Source organism: Amphiura filiformis, chromosome 7 (assembly GCF_039555335.1).
Source record: "Amphiura filiformis chromosome 7, Afil_fr2py, whole genome shotgun sequence".
NCBI lineage: Eukaryota > Metazoa > Echinodermata > Ophiuroidea > Amphilepidida > Amphiuridae > Amphiura > Amphiura filiformis.
In genome coordinates, this window is record NC_092634.1 from 25,335,017 (window position 1) to 25,355,775 (window position 20,759).

Here is a 20,759-nt window from a genome sequence, read left to right on the forward strand (position 1 = left end):
CAGCTGGAATTGTATTTTTTTTAAATGTCTTCCATAGGGGGAATGCGGAATACATCTGGAATAGCCCAATGCATTAAAATGAGAATCAACAAGCCTAGTATTAGTTCAGTGGTTCTTGAGATGGCTCATGATATTTTGAGCAAATAATCTCAAAACTTGGGACTCTTTAGGTTGAAGCCTATGGCTATCACACAGAGCCTTTAAAAAAATGTAAGCTTCTCACCTCTTCAGCCATTTGTAATAGTGACTTGTTACTATTCTCCCATCTCACCCTCCACATGTTGGTTTCTTTCTCTAGTTTCTTGATTTTCTTAGTCATCTGCAAATAATCAGATACAATTATTCATGAAGTTATTATCATCACAGAAAATACACCAATCACCAGAAGTATTTGGGCACCTTGCATGAGAGCTAATAAGATGGGCTTCCTAAACTGTGGGTCACAGGCATTTCTATAGGGGTAGCGAACCTTGACTGAAAAAAAGAAAGAAAAGAATTACAAGAGGACGATGTATAATAAAAAAAAAAGAAGATTTGCTTCCTTAAGGGGGTACTACACCCCTCGATAAATTTGTGTATATTTTTGCATTTTTCTCAAAAACTAATAACACAGTGGTAACAAAAGTTATGTATATTATAGGGGCAAGAAATCCAATTACTACACTAGAATTTCAGTGACCCAAGACAAGCGGTTTGTTATTTATGATCAGAAATAAGGTACCGCTAGGATGTACCTCGTTTCCTATCATATATGGCCGTGTGTTTTGAACTCGCCACCCTTGGCGTTACATCACAAATATTATGAATTTTTACACCAATCAAGTTTCAAATTAGAATATCTACACAACTATCAACCCTAAACCAGCAAAAGTATACATTTTTGGAAAGCTGAAGGCAAAGGCAATTTAAATATACACATTTCAACTCATTGTACAGGGTGACCTTGAAGTTATACAGGGTGGAATAAAAAAATTCCAAATAAAAAATGGGTCACTTGATGCATTGCTTGTTACTAACTTGCAATTATAAACTGAAAGTAAACAACATTGATTTGGTTAGAGGTTAGGGGAACCTACTGACTTTGGAAGAAACAAAATCACAGCTGTTTGGTAATCTCGGAATACAGGGTGTCCCAAAATATGTTCAAATTTTTTTACAATTCAACATATTTTGAACTGAAACATTTTACCCCTAACCCATACAGAAAAAGTAAGTCCATATTTAGATTCCTCATCAAATTTCCTCTCAGAAAATGTCAACTTTGACTATGATAGGATTAGTAATTAAAAATTTACAGCAACTTTTTGATTTTGAAGACATCCGCATTGCTTACTACATGAAAACAGGTAGTTTTGTACATAAAAGTTTGTATTTTGTAGACTAAACCAATCATAAAGAGCTCAAAATGATTAAAAACAATTAGCAGAATTAATAATCTTTCAAAAGAGCTCTTAACCATGTCTGTAGCCCATATGGATGCAAAGATATGATCAGTTGATTCAACACGCACACACAAAATCTTTATTCCCCATAGACTTTGCACATACCGCCACCGCCTCAACCGCCCCCGCCTCAACAACCACCTCGGCCATTCTGCACTCAAACAACTGTAACTCCACTATCTTAGCTGATAAATAATTCTCCTTTGGAGGTCTGTTAGGCACTCATTTAGCTACAAATGACACCAAACACACTACTATACCTTTTGTTTATGCAGAGATATAACAATTTGAACGAGTCTCGATTTGGAAAAGCGTAACAAAACCACCATTTTTGGGTGGCGAGTTCAAAACGCGTGGCCATATACTGAACTGCTTGTCTTGAGTCACTGAAATTTCAGTGTAGTAATTGGATTCCTTGCCCCAATAATATACATAACTTTTGTTACCAGTGTGTAATTATTTTTTTGTGAAAAATGCAAAAACAGTCACAAATTTACCACATGGGTGTAGTACCCCCTTAAGGTGGTACACCTGTTGATAAATTTTGTGACTAATTTTGCATTTTTCTCAAAAAATAACTACACAATGGTTACAAAAGTTGCAACGAATCCAATTTCAGTGATTCAAGACCAGTGGTTCATTATATATGTTAAGAAATGAGGTACATTCAAGCGGTATCTCTTTTCTTATCATAAATAACATACCGCTTGTCTTGAGTCACTGAAATTCCAGTGTAGTAACTGGATTCCTTGCCCCTATACTTTTGTTACCATTGTGTTATTATTTTTTGAGAAAAATGCAAAAATAGTCACAATATTTATAATATGAAATTGGTTTATTTTTTTCAAACCTGATTTCATGGCATATATGTAATGTTAACACATGTGCCAACTTGTACCTAAATGGAATCGGCAAATTGTGTTATGTTTGTAGGTCAACAGAACAATTTTGACATAAAGTCATAATTATGACTTTATGTCCGCCATAGGACTCCATGTTAAACGACCAAAATAGCAAGTGGGGTTTCTTTTTCTTTCCCTCGTTACTTAACCAACCCCCGTAAGATTTTTATCCGTCCTAATTTACCCCCAAACGACCCAAGCTAATCGTAGATCCATCCTTTGCACTATTTTAGCTATTTTTAGCCTAAAATCAATTCTGCCTTAATAGCCAGAATTTCCCAAATTTTCATGGGTGCTCTGACATTATAACAACATAGCGACATGTGGAGAATGTTTGTATTTATGATGTTAATAATTGAAAACTGGGGTGGTTGATACAACCTCCCCCCCTTCGCAGTCTTACAAAATATGGCTCACCAATTCTAGGGTTAAGCTTAAAATGGACAAAAGCCTTCCCACCAGTTATACTAATATCATCATGGGTAAAAAATAACAAAATTAAAATTTGATGAAAATCATACATTAATATGACTTTAAAGAAGAAGTTGAATAAACTTCCTGCAGCTGTTGTCTCTCATCACCGTACATTTAAATGGAGGGTACTATGGTACTGGTCATTTAACCCCATTTCAGCATTAGGCCAAAAAAAAAAAAGGTTCGTCTCAAAGCTTGCGCGCGCGTTTGTAAAATCCCACGATTTGACAAAAAACAAATGCGGAAATTTTTTTTATTTCAAATTTTTTTTTTTTTAGTTTTTTCCAGAAAAAATCGGCGAAAATTAGACTTTTTTATCAAAATACCATGAAAAAAGTCGGGAATAAAAAAAAAAAATTATGGCATTTCGCATTTGTTTTTAAATTTCTTGTGAGCTTTGAGACAAACCTTTTTTTTTTTTGCCTTATATCATACATACTCTTAGGCCTCGGTCTCAATTTCATCAGTTAGGGGGTCATAACATAGGGGTGGGGAGAAGAGAAAGAGAGAAATGCAAATCAACATTGATACCGACCTTATCCATTTCCTGTTTAAAAGTCTGGAAGACTTCATTGCTTTTTGTCAAGGTGTTCTGAAATTCCTCAAACTTCTCTGTGTACACTGACAACTGAAATAAATACACATAAAAAATGCTGGTCATTATAGAATGCACTTTCCTGTACAGTAGAAAGGGCTACAGAGTCATTTAATTTTGACAAACAAAAACACAAGACGAAAGTAGCAAGTTTTCTGTTTTGTTAAAGGTCCATTCAGTAATATGCTCCCACGGATGATCATAAAAAATCATCAAAATTCAGATTTTGGCACCTTCGTCATTGTCATAGATGTGCTAACATAGCCTGCTAGCTAGTGCTAGTTGTATTCTTGCATCTAATTCACCTTGAGTCATGCTATTTGTTTAGATAAACAGTTCACATTCTTCATTATAAATGCTTTGTATCTAACTCACCTGTGCTTTGAGTTGTGCTTCTTGCTTAGATAACAATTCACATTTTCTTTGCGCATCTGCCGCCTCGCTCAAAAGCTGTGAAACAAAATAATTTACAACATCATGTTATCACAAATCATGTTTGTTCTCTATTTTAAAGGTTTATGACCAGATTGAGTCTCATACCCCATTTTTTTCTCATCAAAACTATAATAATAATAATAATAATAATAAAAAGAAATTTATTAAAAGCGCACTATTGCACACAAAGCGGCCTCTAGGCGCTGAATACATAATAGAAATAATAATGAAAATAATACAGCATTTATAAAACTACAATACTTATCAATATACAAAATATGAATTTACCTTAAAAATTAAACAATAAAAACTATGCATAAAAAAAAGAAGCAGGCCAGCTGCACAGAACACAACATCAAGGGCATAAAAATGGCAAAAAACACAACCATCTCCATCCAAGGATGGAGACGCCTGTGTAAGAAGCATGCGAGACCCACCGATATAGCACAAGTGCCAATCCGTGGGCCTCACATGCCCCTCAACATAATTAAATATATGACACTGATAATAAAATTACACGGAAAAGAAAACACTATTCTCATAAAATAAATAGCATGGCAAATTATTAAATTATTTGACATAAACAGTCCTCGAAGTAAACTTTATAACTCTAATGATATGTACTTGAAATGCATGTAGCTGGAATTTTGACCTTTCGTATTGAAGATAAAGTTTCCCAAAAGACCTAGGTCTTTTATGAAATTCAATAAATGCGCTTAGAAACAGTATAATTATGATGAAATTGGACCGTCCATTCCCCTTTAAAACAAGAGTAAAGGAAAGCAATATCAGTATTGCATTACCTAGGACCCTGCCAAGTAAGCAATAGATTAAAACATGACAGGGCAAGGAACCCTGGCAAGAAAAGCAATAAATTAAAACAGGACAAGCTAGAAGTATCAGCCTCATCAATAAATGACAGCAAAGAAATACATTAATAGGTGGACGACTCAATTGACAGTCTCATCTCCCCAGTTTACCCCGTCAGAATTATGATTTTGGCATCACCCCAGTAAAATCTAGCCAAGATGTTTCCTCAAAATAGTGGTAGCTGGTTGGTATGGGTGATGAGCTCCCATGTAAGGTACAATACATCTTTTGATAAAATTGGTACACCCAACTTTAAAGGAGGATGGTCTGATTTCATATGATATTTCCACCCATTAACTTGACTGGGCTCATACCTATTGGTGTTTCAAGCCACTATTTCTATCCCTTTAGATATAAGAGCCTAAGTTTCAAGCCCATATTTCAATTCCTTTTAGTACGAGAACAGAAATGACAAAATGCCTACTCTCTACCTATGGAGTTTCTCGCCAGTATTTCAATCCCTTTAGATATGAGACCCACAATTTTCAAAATTACATACAACTTCAATGGCACATAAATTGTCAGAAATAGAGAGCTTGCCAAATTTTGGTGTCAAAATGGACAAAAATGTTTACAAAAAATAGAGAGGGTTGGCACCTGAAGTTGTGAATAATTTAAGGCATATTTTCCTGCAACATCCAAACCATACATCTTTTAGCCTTAATATTCCGCAAGAAAATTTCAGGCTTTCCACTGATACCAAAATCTCAATGGTAAACAAAGAGTGGGATAAGGTTGCTGATCGCACCATACTCCTTTCAACAACAATTCATTAACAATATGGGTAAGTGGTTCAGGGAGGTTCATTTGATATTACAAAAAGATAATAAAGTTGATCAATTTAGCCATTAATCATAGTTGGTAAAATAACCAAGTAACCTTAGATTTCCCCAAGTGTGCTATACATGTATGTCTTTGCCTCTGATAAACACAAAGCTATCATATGAGCTTGCAATGGCAAGAATGTATAAACGAGATGAAATTACATTTTGTCCTCTTCTGATCTCAAATTTATATGTACTTTACTTTTTAAACACAAAAATTGTATATATTTGAAAAAATGTTATAATCTGAATCAGCAGAAATTTTTGGCAAGAAACTTGTTTGTTTTAGGGGTAATCATTGTGTTTTGACTATCAATTCCGCCAAGAAATAAGCCAAGTATTTTGGATGAGGAAACACAAACAAGGGGATTCTTGAACCATGCATCTCGCCTGCTTTCACGATCACCTGCTCATGCGATGAACTTTGCCAACAGAAGTGTTATTGGTAGTATGGAAATACTGCATGGTTAGCCCTGGTCCACCCCTAACTCTACTCATACTGCACCCTCCTGCTCCCCCTAATTCTCATCCCACCCCTTCCGAGTTGAAGACCCCCCATACTATACCTACATGTATGCCCCAAGTTTGGTTGCATTGAGATTTCAACTCTTCACCAATTTTATTAAAACTTTAAAATTGCTTTTAACATGAATTTGAGCTCAAATGACCTCCTGCGACCTTTAAAATTATGCGAATAAACACAGTCATATGTAGACCCCCACACCTGAGTTTGAAAGTCAATGAGATTTGAACTCTTCACCTGAGAATATTTTATTAAAGCTTTAATATTGCAGTCATATGCATACAGACATCCATAGATACGAACGGACGAAAAAGTGATAACCGTATTCATTCAAATAAGCGCTCAGGGCGCTTAACAAAGTCATTTTGGGTGGGCGCTTATTTTTTACCTGGTTTACCTAATTTTTTGTGAGGGGCGTTTATTAGAGACGAATTTATGTATGTTATAAAAGGGTCCTGACACGTTGCAAGTTTACACAGGAATCCATAATGCGCAGTCCTCCAGCTATTTCACTGTATCAACGTCTATCTGTCACTTAAACATTAATGATACCCTTTAGCAAATTGAAAATACCCTGGGTGGGCGCTTATTGGGGCATGGGCGATTATTGGAATGAATACGGTACATCTTTCTTACCTTTGGCGAAACAAAAATGGCCAGCCTGAAAAGCTTTTTTGGGGGGATGATCATGGTGCACATAGCTCCACTTTCAAAGTACTTGCCAAACTCATTACGAATCGTCACCATACTACGACAATTGCCTAGGTCATATTTTGTAATTTTGAGAACAAAGTACAAAATGTGGTTCAAGCATGCATCAGTTACGTAATCACCCTAATTATTTCGTATTATTCCCTTTAATTTGTATTGTGGTCAGGGACTGTCTTTTTGAATTTGCAGGATAGTATTAAATAGCTCTTCTGGAGCGTGCAAAGAGAGCTGTTAAGGAACATTTACAATAGAATGTAAGGCGAGAATGGCGAGAACTAAGGAGAGCTAAAATCACTCTCCTATATATCAGATTTAAGGAGAGCAGTAGAGAGCGATTGCTCTCGCTCTCCTCAAAATGCAGTCCCTGTGTAGTCATTAGTTCTTGTGCAAAGATTGGTGAATAAATATGTTTAAATGTATGCTTGGACCATATTTAGTACTTTGTTCTCAAAATTATAAAAAAAATACTTGGGCAATCATCATAGTAGGCTAACGAAATGTTACCTTATGAGGGCATTTTGTGATCCACAGCCTCATCCCCCCACTTTTCTCAAAAAAAGTTGGGATTTTTATCTCACTGGAATACTCTGGCTACATAATGTTTATGTACAAAATATTTCTTGCAGATTAATTTGTTTAGCAAAGATATCGCTGAATTTGAATTTCGCTCTGGTGCACCAGAACGAAATTACAACGTATTGTCTATGGAGCAGTGTAATACACATAATCATGCATAACTCGCAAACGCAAAATCGGAATCAACTGAAATTTTGGGAATATGCTTTTTTCGTGGATATGTACTGAAAAATGTCATAAAAAGAGGATGCTAGGATCATTTAAATACTCCTTTAAGTATGCCAAACCGACTTTCTAGTCATCTATTTGCCACACAATTCAACTTACTATTGCCTTTTCCCTAAGATTTCTTTCTTTCTCCTCCGCTAGTGCCAAATTCGATTGCTGCAGTTTGGCATCGTAAAGTTGTGATTCTAACTCCTTGTGTTTAAATAACTTGTCGATATGCTGTGTGAAAAAAAGAAAATTATGGGAGAATGCATTAAACCCCTGAATCAACAGGCACATATATAACTGGAAGACATGACCTTATTCTTCCACACAGGGAGTGTGAATATCAAATGGGGTTTCCTGAATAGGTGACTCCATTTGAAATCTACACCCCCTGTGTGGGAGATTAAGGTTATGTCTTCCAAGTTCCATAGGGGGTGTATGGATTTCAACTGGAATAGCCAAATTGGCCATATTCCACGGCTGCTGAATGCGTATTCAGGGAGAAATTTAAGGGGATGTTGTTCCGTGCAGTCACAGCTGATTAAGGGATTCTGGATGGTAAGTTAAGGTGGGTTGGAGCAGAGATGATCTAATGGTGTTTGCACTCTATTATTGAGACAAATAAAGCTGACACACAAGAAGAATGGTATGGGTTCTATAAAAGATATCCCAAAGGCTTGAAATATTGAAATATTTTGGGACTATCAGGGCAACATTCTTGACAAAAATAATATGGACTTCAGTAGACTTTCCCGCAGTCTGTTGGGTGTTCTTACCTCTTCTCTGCGTTCATACTGTTCTACCAGGTTCTTGAGTTTGCTAGCTAGTTCTAAGTTCTCCTCCTTAAGTTTCAGGTTCCTAGTGTGGTTCTCTTGCATTTGGGCTGTGATTTCATTGATTGTTTGCTGTGGAAGGAGGAAAAAAAGATCCAATAATATTTAAGAATTCATAGCCAGCATATTAATTTTAAGCCTGATCCGATGATTGTTTGGTCGATGATTAACACACACACACACACCGATGCAGGTCATTACACGTTAGACAACTTTGTCCTCAAATTACACAGTTGCCAACATCTAGTAATAACTGTAATGATAAGGAGTCCAAATGTACATGAGTATGCATCACATACAACCGCCTTAGCATAAAGCCACAAACAGGTGGGGTCTAGGGGCAACGACCCACCCCGGTGGGGCAGAGGCTTTTGGATATTGGCCCTTTGGTGACTCTCCTGTCAAGTTTTTCACATAAAAACTATCACATCTATTCTGCAAAAAACAGGATAATTGTCAGGAACTAAATTGAGTAAAACCAATAGCTAATAGGCCGGGCCCAGAGGCAGTTTCTCCTCTACGATCAATAAAATCTCTGCGATCAATAAAATTGTAATGGCTACGATTTGATGGTTGGCATCTATGCAATTGTTCCAATCCCCATCAATAACCAGCATTTGCATATCTCAGAAATGTAACCGACTAAAGATCCATTTTCTGAAAATCAATCTGGCCCTTAGCCAATTTATTAGGAATATCATCCCAGAGAACATTCCTGACTTAAGGATGATTTGAAGTAACCTCCACTTCAGGTGAGTCTGGTATTTATTCCTAGTTATTATGTAAAAAGATACACACGCAGCAGCTGACAAGTGCATCCTTTTGACATGGATGTACACAATTATTCTGTTTTAGCCAGTGCAATGCAACACTAGCCGTGTTCAGACGCAGGGTTTTACACCTGGTGCAAGGTCGGAGTAGGGTCGGAGGAAGGATGGGTCGGCGGAAGGTCGTGGGAAACGTCGGAGTAGTGCCAATGTGAACGCTAGTCGTGTTGAGCTACTCCCGACCTTCTCACAACCAATTTACCCCGAATTTTGTCAGGAGTAACACGTAAACACGACCTGGTGGGTCAGAGTAGCTACCCGTGTGAACAAGTATAACATGACCAGTCGGAGTAAGGTGACCTTTCTGGTGACTTTTTGTTTGATTTTGGGAAAGATCACCATTAAGCAATATGCAAATAGTGCTCGATGCGATTTTCATGTACTATTTCATGCTTCTTCATCATTCTATTTGCCACTGAGCCCTGCGCTGTTGATCATGTTAATGGGCAACAGTAGTGATGCAAGAGGTAGGCGTGGAGAAATTAGTAGTAAAATGTAGAAAAAAAAGTATTAGGCCTAAAAAGCAGAAGAATAAATTGCAGCTGACAAAAAAAAGTTTTAAAAAAACTATCAGCAGCAATTTGTTTTGACTAATAAATAAACAAAATTCGTTTGAAGCAATGACGTGTATGCAGCACTGCCACTTTACGTCCAGAAGTTACTCTGAGTATTCAATGGTCCCATGCGAAGTTTGTGTTAAATTTGTCTGCGAGCCCATGGTAAAGTAGTCGGAGTAAGCGTGTGTGGGGGTGTGCGTGTGAAATTAAGTAAATTCTTTGGAATGCCAGTGTAAATTTACAGCGACTGGAATCACCTAAACCACGTACATGTATGTCTAAATGCGTTCCTTTGGCACGGGATGGTATTTTTGCCTATTGAGTATTGGCCGCAGAGGTCCTCGGGCAGAGGTATTGCGGACCAATGTCTTGCAAACCTCTGATTCTCTTTAACATGCAAAACTCTCTCACCACCTTTGGCGGCAGTAGATTCCCTCCACCTTCAGAGGTAGATTCTCCACCAAACTATTTTTCCAGCACATGAGACTCTCTCGCCCACTCACCGATCATGCTCAGTTCTCTTGATTAGCAATGTCAGGACAAGGAGTGTTGGATAGGGTGGTGGCCATAACTCTTACTAGAACTACATTGCACCATCTCAAATGGTCAATGTGTGAAATCACTGGGGTTTGTTTTAGGCCTTGGTATATTTCTCAGGAGCCTCACCTTGGCCCAAAACAAAACCCTCAGATTTTACACAATGATATAATTTTAAATGGGTAACTCCATTAATCGAGGGCTTAGAGCCAGAACTAGCTATGTCCACAATTACATGTTACTCATTTTGGCAACAAATGGATGTTAATTCTGCGCTCTATAATATAATGTAAGTGACTTTGGGGCATTTACATGGTCACTTGCATCTAACTAACCATGCTAACTGTTTAAGTGACCATGTACATATACCCCAAAGTCACTTGCATTTATTATGGAGGGCAGAATTAACCATCAATTTGTTGACGAAATGAGTAACATGTAATTGTTGACATAGCTAGTTCTGGCTCTAAGCCCTCAATTGGAAATTCACAATCACTGTGTAGAAGATTAAGGTTATGTCTTCCATCGGTATATGGGTGTATAAATTTGAACTGGAATAGGCCAATAAAGGAAAAATATTTTATTTTTTCAACATTGCTGATAAACACCCTATTTATTTGCATTATTAACCAAAGGCCATTTTATTAGAAAGCGAGAAAAATAATGAAACATTTTGGATTTCGGAAAAGGTATTGTTGGTCCACCAGGCATGGGGTTTAGGCATCTTGTACGATCATTTTTACAAATTTTGCATAAATTTCACTTTATCTTTGAAAAGAATTCCATCAAAATTCAGTGCTTCTCAGGAATCAGAACCTTTATTGTGAAGTGCAATTACAAATCCTTCTGTTGCGATGGCTGAGAAATGGGAAAATTGATCTATTCTACCGGGAACCTGGGAGTGGCTGGGACCTCCCGTTTATTAAACAGACCCTTTTACCACTGAGCTATATGCTGATGGTATTTGAGTTCTTGATGTTACCTACATGAATAGGTCTTGGTTCAAATGCTCTTATTTCAACCCCTTTCTCTAGGAACAAGCATAAAAAATAATGATTATCTCTAATAAATTAAACATTCATGAGGAATTCATCAAGAAATTAACGTTTGAGATGGTAGAGAAATTAAAAAACTCATTCCTTGACCAGGAATTCATCCCTCGAAAGATCAGCTATTGCGTATCCCACTTACCACGAGTACTAAGTAGCTTCTTTGTCAGTTGTTTTGAGGGCAGATACTTTGTCCATGGAACTAAGGAATATTTCGAGGGCTTGGGCTTGACATTTGGAGGGGGAAGCATTAAAAGTTATTTCATATTTCGTTCCTTTTTTTTTCCTTCAAATTTCAGACTATTTTTAGCCAGTGAATTTTGCTATATAGGGTGCACAACTTATAAGTTCCCCCCTACATATTTTTTAAAATAAATCGAAAACTATTTGACGAAATGCAAACCTGTAAAATGATATGAGTAGCCTTATTTGTTTTACACATGTGGACCAAATTTTAGCGTCACACGTCATTGCGTTCAGTCACAATGGTTCATTATGTAAAAAAGGAGACCGTTTTAAACAGTGTTAAAAGTTGCATCTGAGTCCATAGGACTCAATTCTCAAACAATACAGTAGGCCAGGGATATTCATGTGTTTGTAAAAGAAAACTTAATCTTTGGTATTCTTCTTCTTCTTCAAAGCAGATGTTTTATTCTTTTCTTTTTAATGATAAATGTCTGAGATGGAAGGGATATGTACTGCAGTGAGAATAGATCACATCGCCAGTAGTTCATCACATGTGAAAAGTCACATTTTAATAATGCCGCTTTTCCCCAATTTCTTGGCGGTAGAGCAATAGGTTTGCTGGATGAAAATGTACCGGTTAAAGAAATTGCTCGTCGTATGGGCCAGGAAAATCTCCTGACATGAACCCCATTGAGCATCTTTGGGACCATGTCAATGAAAACACAACACTGCAAGAGCTAACCCGAGCAATCCAACATGTATGGAACAGCATGGACCAGCAACGGGTCCGGAATTTAATAAACAGCATGCGGCGACTTTGCAATGCACTTGTCAACAGTGCAGGAGGACACATCCCCTACTAAACATCTAGACTTTAAGTTTTATTTCCATTACAAACATATGGACAGGCCTAAACATACTGTATTGTTTGACAATTGACTCCTATGGACTCAGGTGCAAGTTTTAAAACTCCCTCTTTTTTACATAATGAACCATTGTGGCCAAACGCAATGATGTGTGACACTAACAATTGGCCCAGATTTGTAAAACAAATAAGGTTACTCATAACCTTTTACAATTTTACATTTCGTTAAATAATTTTCGATTTATTTCAAAAAGCATTAGGGGGAACTTATAAGTTGTGCACTGTATATCATGAACTTTGGATGCAGTGCAATTTTACCCTATTTTGGCCCCAAACACAGCGTTTTCGAGGCTAAAAAGGAAGATGCATGCAGGCAATTGTTGCTTCTTTTTTTTATTATTTAAGGGGGATGTTTCCTCTAAGGAAAAATTTATGGGGGACATGACCCCTCCTACCTTCCGCTGCCTATGGGCTTAAAGGAATTTTCTGAAGTAAACTAAAGTAAATGACTTTAGTTCAAAATATACTGATCATATAGTCCGCAAGGACCAAAAAGTTAATCAACATAACATTCTGAGGGTTCATTGTCTGATTTTATTTACTGTATCACTGACAATTATGTACATATATTACAATAGAATAGATGTAAGAAGAACATATCAGAGTTGTAGCCAAAATGGACCCTTGTCTGAAAAACCTGGCTATGCCACTGCTGAGATTATTTCCCTGTGCAGTGTGCACAGGATTATTTTCCTGTAAAAATCCTATAAATACATGTATATGAACAAAATATTAAAATACAAAATTTAAAAAAAATAAAAAATTTAATATTGATATCAGGCTCATACTATATCCGATAGGATAATCGGTTGAGCCCTACCCAAACTGACTTGTTAAAAAGGTCTGGGCGGTTAGAAGGAATACAGTACAAGTATTTACAATTGATACTTACTGATTTTTTTAAAACTGTAATTTTTTCTTTTGTGAAATACAAATATTACCATACATTCCTTTTTTATTGTCTTTGTTTTTCACAAAATTTTTCTTTACTATCTTTAGGGGTTTCAGAATACTGCCAAGTTTTGATGCAATGGGTCACTTTGTCCTTTTCAGTGCACAAGTCATATCTTTTGCTAAATTATTTCAAAAAAGTGTTTTTTCCTCACTTTCCCACATTTAAATGGAAAATCATGTTTTCTTTGCCATGTCCAAATCCACCATTTACAGCATTAGGCCTATACCATTCCATGACGTTTAAGATGCATTGGCTTTTTAAATGATCTCAACAATGCAAAATCTTCATGAAATGTTATATTTTGTTGCACTCAATTCAGCAACACCTTGCAAAGTTTGCCAATCTGCACACAATTCGCTGGATATTTCTGTGCTGTTTTCTACAAAATGTATATTTTCATGCATTTTCAATCAAATAAACATTTTTCCACAGTTTCATAAATTTTTTTCCAATGCAATTAGGTTGGTTTTGTTTCTTTCTTTCTGTGCGGATTGATTGGCTCTAGACATGGCTGAATAAGTCAAAGCACTCAATATCAGGGTCAGAACTTTGTTTCACAGTGAGAGAACCAATCATGATTCTTACACAATATAATTGGCACTGACTATGGGAACTAGCTATGATCCCCTGATTGCTCTCATTGGAATATTTTCTTGACGATTCCTTTGGCGACTACATATCTTGCTGCTTGGAATGAAAGAAGCCAAAGTGTACAAGAAAGGATTAATGGAGGAATTGATTGGTAACAGAAATGTTGCTATCCAGACATAGGCAATTGGGTTTACCTCAACCGCCCCAGCCTGGACCAGGATCGACAATATGCCTACCGGCACCCAGCAACAAAGATCTGTAAAGACTATGAGAGATACTTTTGTAGCCATTCTGATTTCCTCATTTAACTTAACAGAACGGCCAGCTTTCCTAGAAGTTTGCCTGGCAGAGATAAAAATAGCCAGATAACAATAACCTACAACCAAAAAGCATGCCAGATTAAGGACTGTGAATATGGCAATTGAAAAGTACATAGCTGCCTTGCTTCCAGTTCGTACAACAGAGGAAGCTCTTATTATAATTCCAGACGTATATCCACCTTTACGTATCAGGGTTTCATTGGTAGTGTAAGAAATTTGTCTTGAAATGGGTAACCCAACACACATTTCTGAGACTGCATAGATATCAGGATTGCCATATGATAACGCAAAAGATGCAATACTTATGCCTAATGCTAGGAACCACAGGAGGGCAACCAAAACACGAGCAACTTTGGTACCAATTCGACGCCTACTAAATGTGTACCTCACCCCCAGAAATCTGTCAATAGCAATCAGTGTTATGAAGAAAGCTGATGCCTCACTGGATAATACAGATAAGGAACCAGCTATTCTACACAATGCACTTGATCTCCAAGATTCAGAAAATGATGGGAAATAATGTGTGTAATACATGTCTGCTGAAATCAAAATGATTAGATATATACCCATACAGAAATCAGATATTGACAAGTTTGTGATTAGTAAAAACTGGATTTTGTTGCTTTGCTGTTTATGCTTATATTTAACATAACAAGCCAACATATTTCCAAGTATAGCAAGAGCACCTACAAACCATATAGCTATATACGGAGGCCATTATATGGCAACAAACGCTTGCATGTGAGAAATGGAGATCGTGCTTTGTCACATTTGCAATTTGCCAATGTAAAACAACAGATAGAAGGGTCACTTACAATTAAATCTACTGTTTCATTCAACCCTGCAAATGTATTTGGCTTAATCCATAAAAGTGGGTTGTCACGCAAGTCAAGATTTTCCAAATGGGAACAATGCAAGAATAGTTTGACAGGAATGCGAGCCAAGTTATTAAATGACAGGTTCAGATGTTGCAACTGGTTCAGGTTGTAAAAAATATCTTGTGGAAGGAACTGCAATTGGTTGTGATCAATATAAAGATACCGGAGTTCAGTTTGATTTTGAAATGCGCCAGAATATATTATGGAAATGTTGTTGTGTGACAACAACACAGTTAGCAGCCTGCACAACCGATTCTTTAGAAATGCTTAGTCGCGCTGAAAGTCGATCGATACATGTTAAAATCAGCACAATTCAGAGATACACCTTTTGCTATGAAATTAATTTTTCGGTCAAATATAAAGCAATATTTTTTTTTCTTCAGTAATGTCAGTTAAAAACTTGGTGCTTGGATATACATTTTTTTACAAATCCTGGTGTTAAAATTAAGCATCAAATTGTGTCTTTTAGTGTGATATTTTTGATTTTTATAGGCCTTCAGTTCGCATGAGCTTTTTACGGAATTCATTTTTAGCGTCTCAAACTAATATAGTTTGCTAAAGAAAGATATTTCCCACCTCTGTAAAGCACATCGTGTGGGTCTATATATTATAGTTTTGTTAGAATTTCCGTTTTTATTTTACCCTTTTCCCCTTCCTACTCCGAAAATGTCTAACTCAGTACTTTTATCTCGAGAGCAACCAACAGAAATAGTCGATATTTCCTTTGTTGTTTATCCAGGTCAATTTTCCATTGAAAGCAAATTGCCCGACCAGTGATTTTGTAGCCAAAATCCCCAATTGAGTGTTCTGGTTAAACATGATCAGTAGGAGCGCTATAGGCCTGGGAATTGAAGTTCTAGCAACACTGTAGCCATGCCGGTATTCCTATTAAACCCAGGGATATCGATCCACAATGCTAGTATTAGCCTATAGATTTCACTCGTTGATTTTGAAAAATGGTCAGCCGGCAGTTAAAATAGTGAAATGAAAACGCAAATTCTGACAAAACTATGATATATCGCTCACGGTGATGTGCGTTAGAAAGTTGGGAAAAATCCTTCATTAGCGAACTATCTTACTTTGAAAAGCTAAAAGGTTGAACAAAAAAAAGTATAGCGGGGAGAGTTTAAGAATATCAAAATCGAAAATCTTACACTAAATGACTAAATTTCACGCCTAAGTTTAACACTAGAATTTGAAAAAAAATACAGTATCAAGCACTACAATTTTTCCTGACATTTACTGAAAATGAAAAAAATGAAAATGATTGCTTTTCATTTGGCCGAGAAAATTAATTTTACATCGAAAAGGTGTAACTAAAAATTTAGCTCATTTCAACACCAAATTCGATTGTTTGTATTGCCTCATTAAATGACTGAGTGAGCCTTGCCAAACAAAAGAATCGGTTGTGAAGGCTGCTAACTGAACAGACGTGTTACAATATTATAGCTTGTATAGTTTGTATAGCTATGACTTGCATTATAACTATAACTTTGTGTGTAACTAGGCATGTTTCTGACTAATTCACAAAAGGTGCCAGATGTTACCTCCGTAAGATGATTATTTGAAAGGTCTAAATCTCCAAAGTGTGTCAATTCACTGAATACGCCAGGTGCTATTACAGTAAAATGATTATTTGAAAGGTCTAACGCTACCAAGCTTGACAATTCACTGAATAAACCAGGTGCAATTACAGTAAGATGATTATTTGAAAGCTCTAACAAACCCAAGTTTGTCAAATTACTGAATACACCAGGAGCAATCACAGTAAGATGATTATTTGAAATGTCTATGAGACTCAAGCTTGTCAATTCACTGAATACACCAGGTGTAATCACAGTAATATAATTATTTGACAGGTCTAACAAACTCAAGCTTGTCAATTAACTGAATACACCAGTTGCAACCCCAGTAAGATGGTTATTTGAAAGGAATAACCAATCCAGGCTTGTCAAATTACTGAATAAACCAGGTGCAATAACAGTAAGATGATTATTTGAAAGGTATAAGTCTCCCAAGCTTGTCAAATTACTGAATACACCGGATGCTATCTCGGTCAGATGATTATTTGAAAGGTATAACTGCACCAAGCTTGTCAAATTACTGAATACACCAGGTGCAATTTCTGTAATATGATTATTTGAAAGGTTGAAAACTTTCAAGCCTGTCAATCCACTGAATGCACCAGGTGCAATCTCAGTAATATCATTGTCCTCTATAAATAGATACCTCAGAGATGTTAATTTATTGAAAACTCCCAGTTGGAGATACTCAAGGCTGACATTGTTCACATGCAATCCTTGTAATGAATCAGCATACATGACAAAAGCTTGTGGTCTGATGACATTCAACATACTGTCAGCCCAGCTGAGGTAGCTCACATTGGATGGGTATGGGATTGCATTCTCAGCTATGTCTCCATTAGTACAGTGGCTCATTACTGTGGTGTTACCAAGGATACAGGTGCAGTCTATAGGACATTGGCTCTTACATCTTGTGCCAATACCATAGGGTTCCCAAGATTGATAACGAGTAAACCAATCAGTAACATTTTCCTGTTCACATGTAATGATTCTATACTCTTGATCCTCCTGAGCAATGATTTTGTTATTAAACACTGTAAAAATTACCAGCAGAACCATCCATGCAGAGATTTCACAGTAACCATGCCAAGCCATGATGGGAGTGATAAGCAGACAAAGTAGATTGCTAATTACAAATGTTTGAAATCTTGAATACCAATGCACCTCTGTTCAATACAATACAATGCAAACAAGTGTGAAACAGATGTAGCTGTCAGTGTCAAGTAGATCTCACAACACTACACATCTTAATTCTTTATTCAGTCACCTCCGGTTAGGATGTGTGTATCAACGCTGATTCTCTCACAAAATTGTTTGAATGAGTTCAACTCAGCCGCAGTGTAGCAGTCAGTGCTTTATTGGTCAAAGTACATGTAGATCTCACAAAATATTTAAGTCTTCATCAGTTTACCACTTGTGCAAACTGCTCCTCTTGTGATAATCGCCAAATGCGAAAGGGATGTAGCCGGCAGATTATAAAAATGCAATGGTTCAAGTAGATATCACAACATCCACAATAATACTTCTTCATTCACCTCTTGTGTGTAGCAACACTGCTCATCTCACTAAAACGGCTGAAACACAGGCGTGGCAGTCAGTGATTGCATAGTAATGAGTATACTCTGTCCATGGTTGATGTAAGAAGTAATTCCATACCAGCAATTTATTCTGTTTGTCGCATTCAAGTACACTGAATCGCTGCATGACAAGGTTCTTCTGAGCATGTGCCATAGTACAAAATATGATTTACAATGAAGATGAACTTCTGAGAACTACCACTCATTCAATAAGAGTTTATCTTATGTCACACATCAGATGGGACAGATTATAACAATGTCATTATATTACCATTAAATATCAGTTTACAGGATGTAAACAAATGAGGGATAAATTTGATTAGCTTGAGTGGATATGGACATGACATTGATCCTGTTGTTTTTGCTTTGATCTTATAAAGTTACACCTATCATCAACAAAAAAGCTGAAACTGTATACAAGTCCTGATATGGGAGGTAAGTTAGTAATAATGTATTGCCTACTGCCAATTTTTTAATCAGTGGCTATCAGCAAGCTGGCTAGATGATATTAAGATTAAGAAGTTCACTGGCATAAGCATGACAGATGCAATCATGCAACAACAAGGACCGCTTTTAACCTAATTCGAAGGCAAGCTCTCATAAGGACCACACCTGCATATAATTATGTGTATGCTATGACTTACGAGAGAATGATCAGCACAGTTGCATGTAAGGTACAACGATAACAAGATAATATTTTGTGAGAGAATTTAACAAATTGAGTGCAGTTTTTAATAGCTTGTCTATTCAAAAGCGTTTTTGGCTTCATGAGGTCTCCCTGTTTGGGTTAGTTTTGGCTGGGATATTTCTTGCTCTTTTGGGTGGAGTAAGGCATCTTGATTTAATTGCCCCAGCCCTAGCCATATCTTTTTTTTAAAATTTATTTATAACATTCGGCCGAAGCCAGGCTAAACCCAATAGTGCTCAGGGCTACTAAATTCAAGGGATGCCATCCGGATATGACGGGACAGGGATATGGGAAGAGGACCGATTTTAGATGCAGGAGGAAAACCGGAGTACCCGGAGAAATGTCAGTAATGTCACCCTTGTGAGGTAGTAAATGTGGCATTTTTTTCCCTCAGCGTTTTTGATTGGCTGCCTTACAACTTTGCCTGGCTGCTCGGGCCAATCGGATTTCTTGTTAGCTAGTGTCTGGTTTTTCGCGGGGTTATTTCTTTCCCTTTTTTCCAACATTCATTTATTAAGCCTTGTTGTACGTTGTTATAGGAATAAAATTTGCTAATGCTCGATCATCTTCAAAACTGAGCCTATGGCACAGATTTCACAAAGTTCCAAAAATGCACAATAAATCTTAATATTTATAAATTTTAGGTTTTGTGGTCGGTAAATCCCTGATAATCCTTTAATCAACATAGCTGCACATAAAAGTGTGGTTTTAGGTTAAAGTCAGCACAGTTGCACATAAAATTGTGATTTATGATTAAACAGTTAAACTAGTGCTTTTAAAAGAATGGCGACTTGTTCAATATGAGTTGATTTGATCGCACACAGCAGGCCAGGCAGCATATAGCAATATCATAATATTAAGATGATATCATCTTACATGGTGTAAAGAAGCAACAACAAAAAAGTTTTAATTGGATTAGTTTGAGTGAATATGGGCATGACATTGATCCTTTTGTTTTCGCAACACAATTTGATGGCATAAAGTTACACCTATCATCAACAAAAATGCTGAAATTGTGTACAAGTCTTGTCATGAGAAGTTAGCAATAATTTAGTGCCTCCTGATAATCAGGTAAGCTGCATATAAAGATACTGATCATACAACTCTTTGACACATTTAGAAATAAATATTTTGGGACCAGGTGCTTGGGAAAATAGCCCCATTTTCATGAGCATTTGGTTGGAACCAGTGGGTTTTGTTTTCTAAATGCATAGGGCTGAAGCTAGAAATTCATATAAATTTGCATCATGCTTTATAAATGAAACAGCAATTGTACTCAACACAACCATGCCTCATCAAGAAATATGTATTGTAAGCATCTTTTATGGATATCCATCAGTATAATGCACTCATCCGACACCATGCCATTTGTGGTTATCGTTGCACGAAATTGCTATGCTTTTCCACATGCTGGTTTGGACCCTATGCACCGCAGCCTTATTTACCAGGTCTGCAATGTAGCCTATACCAGGGGTTTGGCAGTGAAATGCGGACCAGCCAAGTTTGCACGCTACGGGATGCTGTAAAGAAGTTGCCGCAAATCACAAAATTTGACAAACATATGGGGTCCCCCATGGGGTGCTAACAGTGCACCCGGGATGCTAACAGCGCGACAGTTAGCACCCCGCCTACTCGATCAGCATCGCGTACAGTACACGTTCCCAGTGTTAATGACCGTGAGCTTGATG

General features: G+C 37.0%; 1 protein-coding gene across 2 annotated transcripts in view; it reads right to left on the reverse strand.

Moving 5' to 3' along the window:
- LOC140156948 (beta-taxilin-like) overlaps window positions 1–20,759 on the reverse strand; it is a 37,220-nt gene that overhangs the window by 6,655 nt on the left and 9,806 nt on the right. For both annotated transcript variants that reach the window (XM_072179993.1, XM_072179992.1), the window contains 5 exons: window positions 8,342–8,470; window positions 7,680–7,799; window positions 3,789–3,863; window positions 3,354–3,446; window positions 224–319 (listed from right to left, as the gene is read on the reverse strand). In XM_072179993.1, coding sequence (XP_072036094.1) covers window positions 224–319; window positions 3,354–3,446; window positions 3,789–3,863; window positions 7,680–7,799; window positions 8,342–8,470 — 513 coding nt within the window. The remainder of the gene's footprint in view (window positions 1–223; window positions 320–3,353; window positions 3,447–3,788; window positions 3,864–7,679; window positions 7,800–8,341; window positions 8,471–20,759) is intronic.